At 36.2% G+C, this 13,644-nt stretch overlaps 1 protein-coding gene across 1 annotated transcript; it reads right to left on the bottom strand.

The window, feature by feature from the left end:
• Positions 1 to 5,822: 5,822 nt before the first annotated feature.
• LOC128102160 (olfactory receptor 4P4-like) lies at positions 5,823 to 6,758 on the bottom strand. Its single transcript, XM_052725711.1, has one exon. The coding sequence runs from the start codon at positions 6,756 to 6,758 to the stop codon at positions 5,823 to 5,825; it is 936 nt and encodes a 311-aa protein (XP_052581671.1).
• Positions 6,759 to 13,644: the final 6,886 nt, after the last annotated feature.

The following is a 13,644-nucleotide window of genomic DNA, read 5'->3' as shown; positions in this document are numbered from 1 at the left end:
CCCCTGTCTGGCCTCTGTGTTTAATCTAGTGGCTGGCTTTGTCCTCTGACCCTCAGGCAAGCTTCATTAGGATACACAATATATCACCACTTTACAATGTATCACCACACCACACCTGTTGGAAGAATGTGCACAGGCACAACTGAAGCATGAATCTAATTAGTCTTAATAATAAAAACCTGGAGTCAGAAACTGAGGGTGAAAGCTGAAAGCTCAGAGAATCAGAGCAGCCAGTCACCAGAGACTTCCCTCCTCTACAAAATCTCAGACTGAATGGAGCATCCTGTCTCTATGAATGGGCCAGAGATCTTGTCTCCACCCACTTTATATTCCTGACCCCACCTCCCTAGTGCTGGGATTAAAGTCATGAGATGCCAAGTGCTGGGATCAAAGTGTGAGCCACCACTGCCTGATCTCTGTGGTTAATTAGTTGCTATCTCTGCCATCTGATCTCAAGGCAAGCTTTATTTATAGGAAAAAAATCATACAACACACAAATGAAACCAGTTGGAAGAACAGATTACATAGGCACAGACATGGGCCACACCAGTTGTAAGGATAGATGAGTAAACTCCAGTGTAAGAATACATTAAACAACTGAAAGAACAAAATGGCACCACCAGAACCCAGTGATCCTGCAACAGAAAGACCTGAAACATAAGAAAATGACATTAAAAATAACTTTATGAATATAATATAAGCCCTTAAAGAGGAAATGAAAAATTCCCTTGGCTGTTGGCTATGTCTCAGGAGCAGCAGGTAGCAACAGAAATTTAAGGTGTCAACCCACCATGAGGAAACTCTCTTGGTTGCTTCTGCTGTGCCTTTACATGTTTGCTGTTTGCATCTTTCTGTGGTATCTGATACGGTGTGAATGGCTGTGGGGAGATCCTTGCCTGTAATGTAGTGTGTTTATCTCATAGAAACATCCTATTCTACTGAGGATTTTTACCTGTGGATTATAATGAAGATGATTTCTTCCTAAGCTGTACTGTTTAAATGATAATAATAACGTTAGTTTAAACAGAGTTTTGATGATTAAAATATAAACAAGAAAGTGTCATACTGCTACAACAATAAGTTTCTATTGAGAAGCCCTATAGAGTGTGGCTTAGATTAATGATTAAGAAAAACAATTGAGTCCCAGTTAGCCCAGCTAGATTAAATTCTTTTAACCTTAATGTTGTGAGATGTGTTCATAGGTTTTGGAGTGCATCACAGCTGAAACAAAGCTTTGAAACTTGAAGTTAGACTAAGATGTTTTGTCAAGTAGCTTTGAGGTGAAAAAACCCAAGAAGAAAATCTAAAGTTTTAGAAAGGCACATAGTTGAATGTGGAACTGCTTAAGGTCAGGGAACAAGACCAAAGCAGCCAAATTATTACTGGCTGACATACCTTTTTTGCTAGGATTGGTTGATGACCAAAGGTGATGATTAATTCCTTATACCAATTTTTGCACTTAATCTCATATATATATATATATATATATATATATATATATATATATATTCTATTGATGAGTGGGTATGTACTCTAAAGATTTAAAGTAGAACTGACTGATTCTTTTTCATATATAAAAGGTTAGGTTTGTGATTCCTTTAAGATTCCTTATAGGATTACCTTTCAAGAGAGATAATAAAGTGATCAATTCTTTGTATCCACAATTTGCAGTCTGCCAAGAAAAGATTTGGGTGTGAAAAACTTTTCCTTGCTTGTTCGTGTTTTATTAATCTGTAATAAGTTACTTAGATGTAATATATGTGGGTTATCAGTGTGACTCTATGATTAAAAACATGCTTTTACCTATATTCATCATAATCATTCACTTGAAAAATGGAATGTGACCACATTGTGAATCCTGTATTGCCTGAAAGATTTTTATTAGGGTATATAAGCTGTACAGGGAGAGAGGAGGAAAAGATAATAAAGAAGGAAACCATTAAGAGAGCATGTGAGTGTCATTTTCCCTAAACCCCTCACATAAAAAAGTCTAGTACATGAGATGCTGTGAATTTCCCTTTGAGCCCTGAGCTGCCTGGAGGCTGCCCTCCCCCAGAGGGCGATATTACTTAAAGAAATTGATGAAAAGACAAACAAAAAATTGGAAGAAATCAATAAATCCCTTAAAGAAAGCCAAGAAAAAATAATCAAACAGGTGACAGAAACAGTTCAAGACTTGAAAATTGAAATAGCAACAATAAAGAAAACACAAACTGAGGGAATTCTGGAAATGGAAAATCTGGGGAAGTGAACAGTAACTACAGATGCAAGCATCACCAACAGAATGCAAGAGATGGAAGAGACAATCTCAGGCACTGAAGATTCAATAGAGAAAATATATTCATCAGTCAAAGAAAATGTTGAATCCAAAATAAATTCCTATCATAAAACATCCAGGAAATCTGTGACACCATGAAAAGATCAAACCCAAGAATAATAGGGATAAAAGAAGAAGAAGAATCCTAAAGGAAAAAGGCCAACTAAATTATAAAGGCAGACCTATAAAAATTACACTGAACTTCTCAATGGAGACTACAAATGTCAGAAGGTCCTGGACAGATGTTTTACAAACACTAAGGGACCACAGATTCTAGCTCAGACTTCTATACCCAGCAAAACTTTCAATCACCATAGACAGAAAAACCAAGGTATTTCATGACAAAACCAGATTTAAACAATACCTATCCACAAATCCAGCCCTATAGAAAGTACTAGAAGGAAAACTCCAATCCAAGGAAGTTAACTAAATCCACAAAAACATAAGCAATAGATAATGTCACACACCAAGAAAACCCAAAGAAGGGAAACACACACATTACAACCACCACAACCAAAACCAAAAAATAGCATCATTAACGTCTCTTAATATCAATGTACTCAATTTGCCAACAAAATGACACAGGCTAACAGGATGGATATGAAAACAGGATCCATCCTTCTGCTGCATACAAGAAACACATCTCAACTTCAAAGACTGATATTACCTCAGAATAAAGGATAGGGAAAAGATCTTCTAATCAAAAAGACCTAAGAAAAAAGTCAGTGTAGCTATCATACTATCTAACAAAATAGACTTCTAAAATTAATTAAAAGAGGTAGAGAAGGACATTTCATATTCACCAAAGGAAAAATCCATCGAGATGAAGTCTCAATTCTGAACATCTATGCCCCAAATACAAGGACACACACATTTGTAAAAGAAACATTACTAAAGTTTAAATTGCACATCAAGCCCCACACACCAATAGTGGGAGACTTCAACACCCCAATCTCACCAATGAACAGGTCTGCCAGACAGAAACTTAACAGAGAAATAAAGGAACTAACAGATGTTATGTCTCCAATGGACTTAATGGACATCTACAGAACATTCCACCCTAACACAAAAGAATATACCGTCTTTTCAGCACCTCATGGAACTTTCTCTAAAATTGACCACATACTCCATCATAAAGCAAATCTTAACAGATGTAAAAAAAAAGTGTAATAAACCCCTGTATCTTATCTGATCACCCTGGGTTAAAGTTAGAGTTCAACAACAACACAAACTACAGAAAGCCTACAAACTCAGGAAAACTGAACCCTCAGCTGAATTACCACTGGTTCAAGGAAGAAATAAAGAAAGAAATTAAAGACTTCCTACAATTCAATGAAAATGATTCCACAACACACCTAAACTTATGGGACACTATGAAAGCAGTGCTAAGAGGAGAGACATAGCACTAAGTGCCTGCATAAAGAATTTGAAGAAAGCTCACTAAAAGCTTTAGAACAGCACAACTAAAAGCTCTAGAACAAAAAGAAGCAAATCCAGGAGGAGCAGATGATAGGAAATAATTAAACTCTGAGCTGAAATCAATAAAAGTAGAAACAAAGAGAACAATACAAAGAAGCAATGTAGATTCTTCTCAATATCCATGACTTCACTAGCCCTGAGTATTTAGCTACCTTTCCAATATTAAGAATGGTTTCCTTTTGTGGAATGAATGGGCCTTAATTCCAGTTAGAAAGCTGTTGCTTATTGCCAAGGTATGCATGCCACTACTGTAACCTTAGCACTATTGAGTCATGCCAGTCACTGATGTGGTTCATAAGCATTATAGCTAGGTAAGACTATTGGTTGCTTCCCTTCTTCATATGTTTGCAAAGTGCCTTCTGGAACCAAGGAAGCCAGTCCTCAGTGAGAAAACAAAAGTGATATAACTGTGCCATGTGGTAGATCTATTTTTAGATGTTTTTGGGAAACCTCCGTATTTTTTTATAGTGTCTTAAACAGTTTCTTTGACTGTCAATAGCACAATATTGTTCTCCTATTTCCACATATCCTTGCCAGCAGTTGTTGTAATTTATTGTCTTGACAATAATTATGATTGAGTTGAAGTTAAATCACAATATAGCTTTAATTTACAATTCTTTGTACCTATGCGTGTTTACTATTTACTCAAGAATTGTATTAATCACTTGTATTTCTTCCTTTTAGAACATTCTACTGAATTCATCAATCCATTTATTGGCTGGATCTATACAGGGAATATAATACATAAAAAGAATGGCATTTTATTCAGCTATTAAGAATAATCAAATCCCCGGGCAGTAGTGGCGCACGCCTTTAATCCCAGCACTCGGGAGGCAGAGCCAGGCAGATCTCTGTGAGTTCGAGGCCAGCCTGGGCTACCAAGTGAGTTCCAGGAAAGGCGCAAAGCTACACAGAGAAACCCTGTCTCGAAAAACCAAAAAAAAAAAAAAAAAAAAAAAAAAAAGAATAATCAAATCATTGTGATTTACAGAAAAAATATACAACTGGAGGTCATTATATTAAAGTAATCCAAACTCAGAAAGAAAAATATTACTTATTTTTTATTTGCAGTGTCTAGGCTTATGCTTACATCAATATAATGGACATATTTACCCATATATTTGTGACATAAATTAAGAAGTGGACCACAATGCAGAGGTAAATAGGTAAAGAGTGTATCTCTGGAACAGAGGGTGATGGAATATATCTGACCTGACTACACCAGGAAAGACATTTGAATACAGGAATGGAACATTGAGAGGTGTGAGAGAGGAGAGAGAGGAGGAAGCAGCTAGGAGCGAAGGAAGAACAAAGCCTGCAAGCATCCATGTTTGAAAACATCACAAAGAAAGCTTTCAATACAGTAAGTAAGATCAAAAACAATAATAAGCTTAAAATTTTTAAGAAGAAATGAGTTTCTTAGCACTGTGGCATCAGAAGGTGAATGGATTCATTTTTTAAGGTCTATATCTCAAGACTATCTATTATGAAATGATTTGCTCAAATTTGTGGTCTTAGAGTTTTGAAACTTTACTGGAAAGGCATAAAATCTATAGTCATCCATCCCATTTTTCTACAGTTTGAGAATGTTTGGTTAGATAAACATGATATAATTTAGTGAAGATTGTCACAGTACAAGACTTATTTAAACATCTTATTAAAATATATAACACAATTGATAAAAGTATTTCTCTGAAAACAATGTGCATCTATTTAGTTTACAAATCATGCTGAAATTTTTTCTACTATCATGCAAAAATCCAAATAAAGGAACATGTAAGGTGCTGCACTAGTGCGGGAATTTATTACACTTTGTAGGCACCGTTCAGTCAGCCTAAACATTTTAATATACATGTTAGTTTTCATTCTCAGTTGTACTGTACATTTTCATATCAGTAATTCCTTAATCTGTCTAGTCTTCCCTTTATGCGTGAGCAATTGACACTCAGTACTTTAAAACCTTGTAATGCTCCTATGGATTAAGGGCAATCTCATTGCTACATGAAATTGTTTAACATATTATGAGTCAGTTATGTTTCTCTTCTGAAAATATCTTTTGACACCAAACCTTCTTCATGGCCTTTTTCATCTCTGTATTTCTCAGAGTATAGATGAGGGGGTTGAACATAGGAGCAATGATGGTGTAAAACAGGGCAAAGATTTTGTCCTCAGGGAAAGTGGTAGGAGGTCTAAGGTAGGCAAAGATGGAAGGCCCAAAGAATAAAATTACCACAGTGATATGGGACCCGCAGGTAGAAAGAGCTTTGCGTCTTCCTTCTGCTGAGTGATTCCTTAATGTGAGCAGTATAACCACATATGAACCAAACAGGAGAACAAAGGTTACCAAAGCAATCAGTCCTGAATTGGCAACCACGAGGACACCAGTGATGTAAGTATCAGTACAGGCAAGTTTCAGCAGAGGGAAAATGTCACAGTAGTAGTGGTCAATTTCATTGGGGCCACAGAAGGGTAAGCAGATTAGCAAAGAAAACTGGGAAAAGGAGTGGGCAGCCCCACCAGCCCAAGAAGCCCAGATTAGGACATGGCACCTGGTTCTGCTCATGATTACCATGTAGTGGAGAGGTCTGCAGATGGCCACACAGCGGTCAAAGGCCATGGCTGTTAGAATTAAGACTTCAATAATGCCAAAGAAGTGCATAGCAAAGACCTGCAGCATGCAGCTTTCATAGGAGATGCCTTTTCTTTGCACAAGCAGATCCCCAATCAGTTTGGGTGTCACACAGGAGGTATAGCAGATGTCCATGGAAGATAGGTGGCTGAGGAAATAGTACATTGGTTGGTTGAACAGAGAACTGCCTCTAATTGAGATAAGGATCAGCAGATTCCCACACAAGATGGCAAGATAACAGAATGCGAAGAACATGAAGCAGAACACTTGTATGCTCTGCTTAGAAGACAGACCCAGGAGAAAGAATTCTGATATGTTCCTCTGGCATTCCATTTATTATAGTCTGTGCAAGAATACTTATCTGGAAATGAGAATTTCAGAAGCAACAATTGTAATTGAATCACAACCATGTAAACATGACTGATAAGTCATACATACTTTCTCAATGAGTCACAGAAGCTAATCAATTCAATAAATTAATTGTAGTTTCTTATAAATTACATTTGTTTTTTCAATAGTTTTTATTAATATTTTCAAATATTTTACTACATTGATAATATTAAGAGAACATTTTATTAGGTTTTAAAAGATAAGTTAAATTTTGGAAAGGAGTTTAAAGTTGTATTATTAATTATAATGATATGAAACAGATAAAAACACAATACTAAGTAGAAAAATTATTTCACTTATGATTTCAGTTATATAGTTTATACATACCACAATATTACTGTTTAGATTACATCCATCTCACAGCATATAATAATATTTTAAGTTTCTATAGATAATCTTAGTGACACATTACTTTCAAATTTATGTTATTAAAATTTTAAGTTATATTATCATTAAAATATTTCACTGACATGGTGACAGTAATTTGGCAAGATACATTGATTTATAGTTAATGAAAATATGCCATGTTGTCTATGCAACAAAACATTTAAATTTATGAAAATACAGTGACAATTTAATTACTAATACTTTGAAAATAATTAGAATAATATTTAAATTTTAGTAAAAAGTGATAGGGATGTGCAAACTCTACTATCATTAATGATTGGACAAACATGAAGAAAAGACAGTAACTTAATTCTGCCAAAAATGTGGTGTGCCAGATTAAATAAGGAATAACTAAATAAAATATATATATATATATATATATATATATATATATATATATATATATAATCTGATTTCAAATTTTGTGGTTGAGAAACTCTCAAATATTACCATAGCCTGAGTTATGAAGCTGCACATATTATTCACTAAGATCAAGTTAGGAGTCTAACTAAAGCAGTGGACAAGTGCACTATACGTGGTGCGTCCTCTCAGATCTGATCTGAGAGGAAGTGAGGATCATAAGAAGGACACTCTACCTTATTAACAAAACAGTGCTTTATAATGAAAAAAATGTGCTTAGAGTATCATCATTCACATTTTTCTAAATGTTTAACTGCACTAATGGTCCCTTTCTGCCAGTGAATATTGTGTATCAACTAATTCCTGATGCTTCTGAGTACTATTCACCTGCATCATCCAATACCTCTAGAGTTGTATTCACAGGGAAATAATGGAACTCGAATTTTGACTCCATATTTTTCAATCTCTAATGTTTATATTTTATGTAAACTTGTCACTATAGGTGAAAGTATTTTTAGATTTCTAAGAGAGAATAGTCATTTATTGTGGACTTGAATAATATGTTCACCTTATATATATCAACTGTTTTATACAGTTCATATTATATTAGTATTCATAATTTATTTTGAATGCATATATATTATTATTTTGAGTTTCTGCACTCACCAGAGTTGTTCTAAGTGACACAAGATCCTCAACTTCTCCATGTTTGAATTTCTTCATCAATTAGGAGATGAAAATAAATATCTTATACATGGGGATATTAAGGTATTCATGAAGCTTGCATGTACAAACTCCAGACAGTAAAAGAAGTGCAGACCCATAAATAATTGATCTCATGTTATATCCCCTTTCTATGAACAGATTAATCATTGTTGAAATGTCCTAAAAGCAGACATAAAATCCCATTCACACGTGCTGAAATAATTGAAAAGAAGCAATAACATTCATCTTTAGGCAGAAATCTGAACATGTATGAATATAGACAGTTCTAGTGGCAACATAAATGTGCTCTGATGGTATTATTTAATTAGAATGCTGTTTATGTTTATCTTAAACAGTTAAATTGTATATTATCAAAACTAAGTAAAAATTTAATTTTAATATTTCATAGTTTTGAAGTGGTCTTTTGGAAAAGTGGCCTTTTTCCCATAGTTTGATTTTTGTAGATACATGAAAAATATGAACACTGTTGTCTTAATCTATATTTAAAGTTCTGTTTTATTACATATTAAACCAAATATCGAAACCAGAGTATTCTTGCTCAAATTCTATTGACAATATCTGAACAAATAACCTTAAAAATAACAAAAGCAATTGTCAAACACTTATATTGATTTTACAATAAAAGTTACAAGGTTTACCTCTATGTGGATTATGGATGTTCTTCAACTCAGTTTTCTGTTATTTTTCTTCATACTTACCTTATTTAGTTACTTAGTTAGCTGACCTTGCCTTCATATATATATATATACATGAAATAATATTAAAAACTAGACCTAACAGATTTAATTTCCCAAAATTTCAGGGTTTCTGTCTTCCTGTACAAAATAAAAGTTTCACTATCTTGTAAGGACAGTGAAGTTTTTTTTATGCATCTGGATTTACATTTCAACACTTATTCAATCTAGAAAATTCGTGTGCATTTAATTGCTGATACTTCTTTATACTTACTCTTACTCAAGATTAAAAATTACATTAAAACACCATACACACATGCATACTAAGTGTTAGGATCCTTATAATGAACCAAATATAAACAAAAGAGTTCATGATATCTTCATTTAAGTATTAATGCAAGGAGAAACTGTTCCCTCAAGAGCCTGTTAAAATGATGATCACAATATAATAGCAATGAGAAATGTTTATATTCCATAATCCTCTTGATAATTTTATGGCTTAAATTTACTTTCTCTTGTAGTAGCCACTCTCTGAGTACTGTGTCTCTAGAGATGAGTACTCTTATTTAGATCTAGAGAGGCTTAAGAAATTCTTCTTGTTCTGGTTAATTTCCTCCTCAAAAAACAGAAGAAACCATGGGTAGACCAGAAAGGACATTGGGTTTTCTTTGTTGGCGTTCTCAATTTTTGCAGGGGAAAAAATAAATGATTCCTCTGTGTGTGTGTGTGTGTGTGTGTGTGTGTGTGTGTGTGTGTGTGTGTGCATCTGTGCATGCAATAGGGATAAAGGAGAGAGAGGGAGGAAGAGGAAGGAAAGAGAGAGGAAGGAGAGGAGGAGGGTGAGGAAGAAGGGTAGGGGTGAGGAGAGGTATCTCCAGAATGTCAACAGGGAACATCAGGGAAAGAAACACAGTCCCATGATCAGCATCATGATTTGCATCTGACTATTTTTTACCAGTTGACTCAAAACAATAAATGGACTGTTTGTTCTTCCTTCACTGAATGATTTTTGATGTGAGTCACAAAGGAACAGAGATAAGAAGAAATATACATTAAAAAAATACTTTGCTGCTCTCATTGACAAATGAGACTAAAATTTTGTCATTGAAAAGCATGAACAAAATCAAGAACCTAAATTAATCTGTCTATATATAAACATACTATATATTAAATTCAAAGGTAATAGCATATATACTTGCATACCTATATACATATATGTGTTTGTATAATGTTTATCCATATATCAATATAAATCTATGAAAATATATGAATGTATATAGTATTGTAATGATTTCAATACAAAGTTTCCTCAACAACATGATGTTCTAACTCACTATTAACTAAGACTCCATAGAACCAAAGATTATGGGCTGACATCTCTGAAACGCTGGGCCAAACATAACCCCTCAATATTGGGTAGCAATTGCCTCAGAGGTAAAACATTACTTCTTGTGAGAATCTAATGTTGTAAAGGGAGAGAAACATTGTGTCCCGATTAAGTTCCTTAAAATTCAGGAAGTAAAAAAATCAATAGCTTCAGGAAGTTCCTGAATGTGATCATTAGATTCATTAGGCCCAGCCCTCCTCAGACTTGTGTAAGAAAAAGTAATTGTGGAGAGTCAGACTCAGCACAGAAGAGGCTCAGGCTAGCTGGCCTGCCTGGAAGATGGAGATCAGCCAAACTTCTCAAGAGGACAGATCATCAGAGCTACCTTGAAGGGTCGGAGACCTAGTGAATTTCCTGGAAAAGCCTCAGTCTAATTGAGAAACCGGGAGAAGACATTATACAACCTGTGAATCTACCAGCAAGCTGCACAGTAAGATTCAAATTTCCAGCTTCCATGTGCCCTCAGCCCTGGTGGGTTACGCGTTTGGTAATACAGCTGTCTTTGAGTCATTTTTGTTTCTATAAATAATGCCTCAACCATATTTCTGTAAGTAACTTCCATAAAACTAATGGGTTTTCATGACGAACTTTCTCGATATTCTTACGTCACACAACTTTTATTTTCCAGATTAAAAAGTTTCATTTTTGAGGAAAACCTGTTAAGGCACGGGATGTTAAGGGGAAGTGGAACAACAGGATATTTTAAGGCAGAATGCTAAAGTGGAGACCACAACTGAAGCAACAGTATAACCTAAGCTTGTCAAGGTGCAGGATGTCAAAGGGAAGGGAAATAGCTCACCAACAGTATCTTCAGGAGCAATTCATATCTTTTGAAATCCCTGATACTGACCAAATTCACTAAGACACTCCCTTCCCAAGTATATGTAATTTATAACATATAATCTACAAAACTACTGTGAGATATTCTCAGGCAAGCTGAACTGTCCAGAAGAAGCTGAGGACCAGGCACCTGGAAGAGGCACAGAACAACTGAATGAGCTGCCTGGAAGACATACTCTCTAATCTCTTGAGCTGCCAGCAGATTGTGCAGTGTGCTCATTTCTAGCTGTCATGAGCTACCACCGGTGCTGGAGTGGGCTTCACTGATGCACTTGTCTTTGAGTCATTTCTGCTCCTGTCAGTAATCCCTCATCTTTATTCCTGTGAGTAAGCTCAATAAAGCTCATTGATTCACCATGATGGACTTTAGTGCCATTATACTTTAGTCTGTCATTGATGCCTTATTTGGGGTTAGTAGACATTTGTTCACATCTACCTAAGAAATGTTGTGTACAACAATTAAGTGGTTCACGTTGAGTATTTTTGCAAAAATTTCTGGCAAATATAGATACACACAAGAAATCATATGTATAATAGGATTGCTACAAATTTAAAGTATTGGCATTGTGATTATAGTCCCATAATACTGGTACATTACTGTGGGAGCCCGTTCTCGGGTTCCTCATGGCTTTATCCAGCAGGTACGCATAGAGGATGATTAGACCACGGGCCTGAGTGCAGGTGTCTGAGATGGTCTGCACTTGGCTGTGCTGGGGGAGGAGGTCTTTTGCTCCACCCCTTGGCGTCTCTATAAAAACCCTGGGGCAGAGACAGTCGGGGCCCGTTGGAATAGGTTCCAGGCCCTCTCGAGGCTATCCTTTATTTTCTATCTGTTTATCTCCGCGATATTCTCCGCAATAAATCCTTCTATCTAATATTTCCTGCTGCTCACACTCAAGAAAACTCTGGGGAACTGTGGGGGTGGTGGGTAAATGCCTCACAGAATGGCGCCATGAACAGGGACTAAAGAAAAAAAAGGGGGACTAAAGAAAAAAAGGGGGACTAAAAAAAAGGGGGGACTAAAGACAAATGAACAGGGACTAAAGATAAAGTAATAGGGACTAAAGATAAAGGGAAATAATAGTTTTATTACAGAGTTTTTGGCGAAAGTGCTGAAGGTTCAGCCCTGCCAGCGGATAAGGCATGCCGGTGTTATGGAAAATATATATTTTTTTTATTTATATTGAGGCAGGGTTTTTATCCTCGAGAGAAAAGGAAAGCGGACTGGAAGGATGTCCGATGCTGCAGCGAAATTCTATTCTGGCAAAATTTTCTATCTTCTATCCCTTTCTCAATTTCCATCTGTGAAAAATAAGTATAAGGCATAGGGTAGTAAAATAGCGTAGGAAAAACTTAGAAGTGTAAGATTGTGTAGGAAAAAGATAAGTAAGGCAACTAGACAGAAAAACTCTTCAATTTTCTAACTTTGGGGGCTATGAATGCAAACTGAGGGGAAAAATTTCTTTGGGCTTTTCGGGTAGTAAAAAAGCTCTTCTTTGAGCTTATGGGGAAGAAAAAGTTTCCTATGGAAGCTTTTGACCTGGGGACAGCTGAAATGCTAAGTCCAAGCAGGAGAAAGTGTTTTCTCCCTGAGGCAATAATGGGGGTGTAAGAAGTCAGAGTTTAAAGTTGGGAAGTTTTGGGAAAAGTTGGTCTTTCTCCTGGGGGAAAAAATCTTTCTCTTAACTAAAAGCTTTTCTTGGAAAATTTTTTGGGAAAAAAATCTCTCTAAAAAGCCTTCATCTTTCTCAAAAGCTCTTAAACTTAAAAACTAAAGCCTTTAACTTTCTCAGGACAAAAATTAGAATCACCTGAAGATATTAGTATGGGGACCACCTGTGATTAGCTCAAAGGGAAAACAACAAACCTCTTAAGACAGCAAAACCTCTCTAAGTTCTTTCAAGCTTTAAAAATCCTCCCTGCAATGCAGGAGGCAGGGACAAGTTCCTAAAAACCTCTCTTCTAAGCTCTGTCTCTTCAAGCCAGTAAAAGACAGTGGGTCAGAGTACCCTGAGGGAAATGCTTGGGAGAGTGTGGGTAAAGAGCTATGGAGAGCCCAAAAGGGCAGGAAACTTTACCTGAGAAAAGCAAAAAAGCCAAGCTTTTCAGTTACAGCCCAGCTGAGGCATCAAGGGTTTTGTTTCTGAGTGAGCATCTTTAAAAAGGTGCTCCTAATATTCCTAAATCAAAGATCCCCTGAAGCATGCAAACTGTTAGCATTGTATCCTCGCTTCTGACCAAAAACCCAGAGGTGACTGGCCAGCATCTCTGAGTTGGGGTGCATTTCGGGGATACTAGGGTTCCTGCAGTTGCAAACTTCCTGGAGCACAGAGCTGAGGCAGGAAGGTGCAGGACCCAGGGGAAGATTGCCAATGAACAAACAAAACTAAAGCCAGTGGGAACTGCACAGTTGCCCGCTTTCCTACAAGTCCTGGGTTGATAGGTCCACAGCTGA

This window comes from Peromyscus californicus, unplaced genomic scaffold, assembly GCF_007827085.1.
Source record: "Peromyscus californicus insignis strain IS unplaced genomic scaffold, ASM782708v3 Scaffold_7__1_contigs__length_154581171, whole genome shotgun sequence".
NCBI lineage: Eukaryota > Metazoa > Chordata > Mammalia > Rodentia > Cricetidae > Peromyscus > Peromyscus californicus.
This window is presented reverse-complemented; position numbering and strand designations above follow the sequence as displayed.

Coding starts and splice junctions, on each gene's coding strand:
- LOC128102160 (XM_052725711.1), bottom strand. CDS start 6,758: ATGGAATGCCAGAGGAACATATCAGAATTCTTTCTCCTGGGTCTGTCT.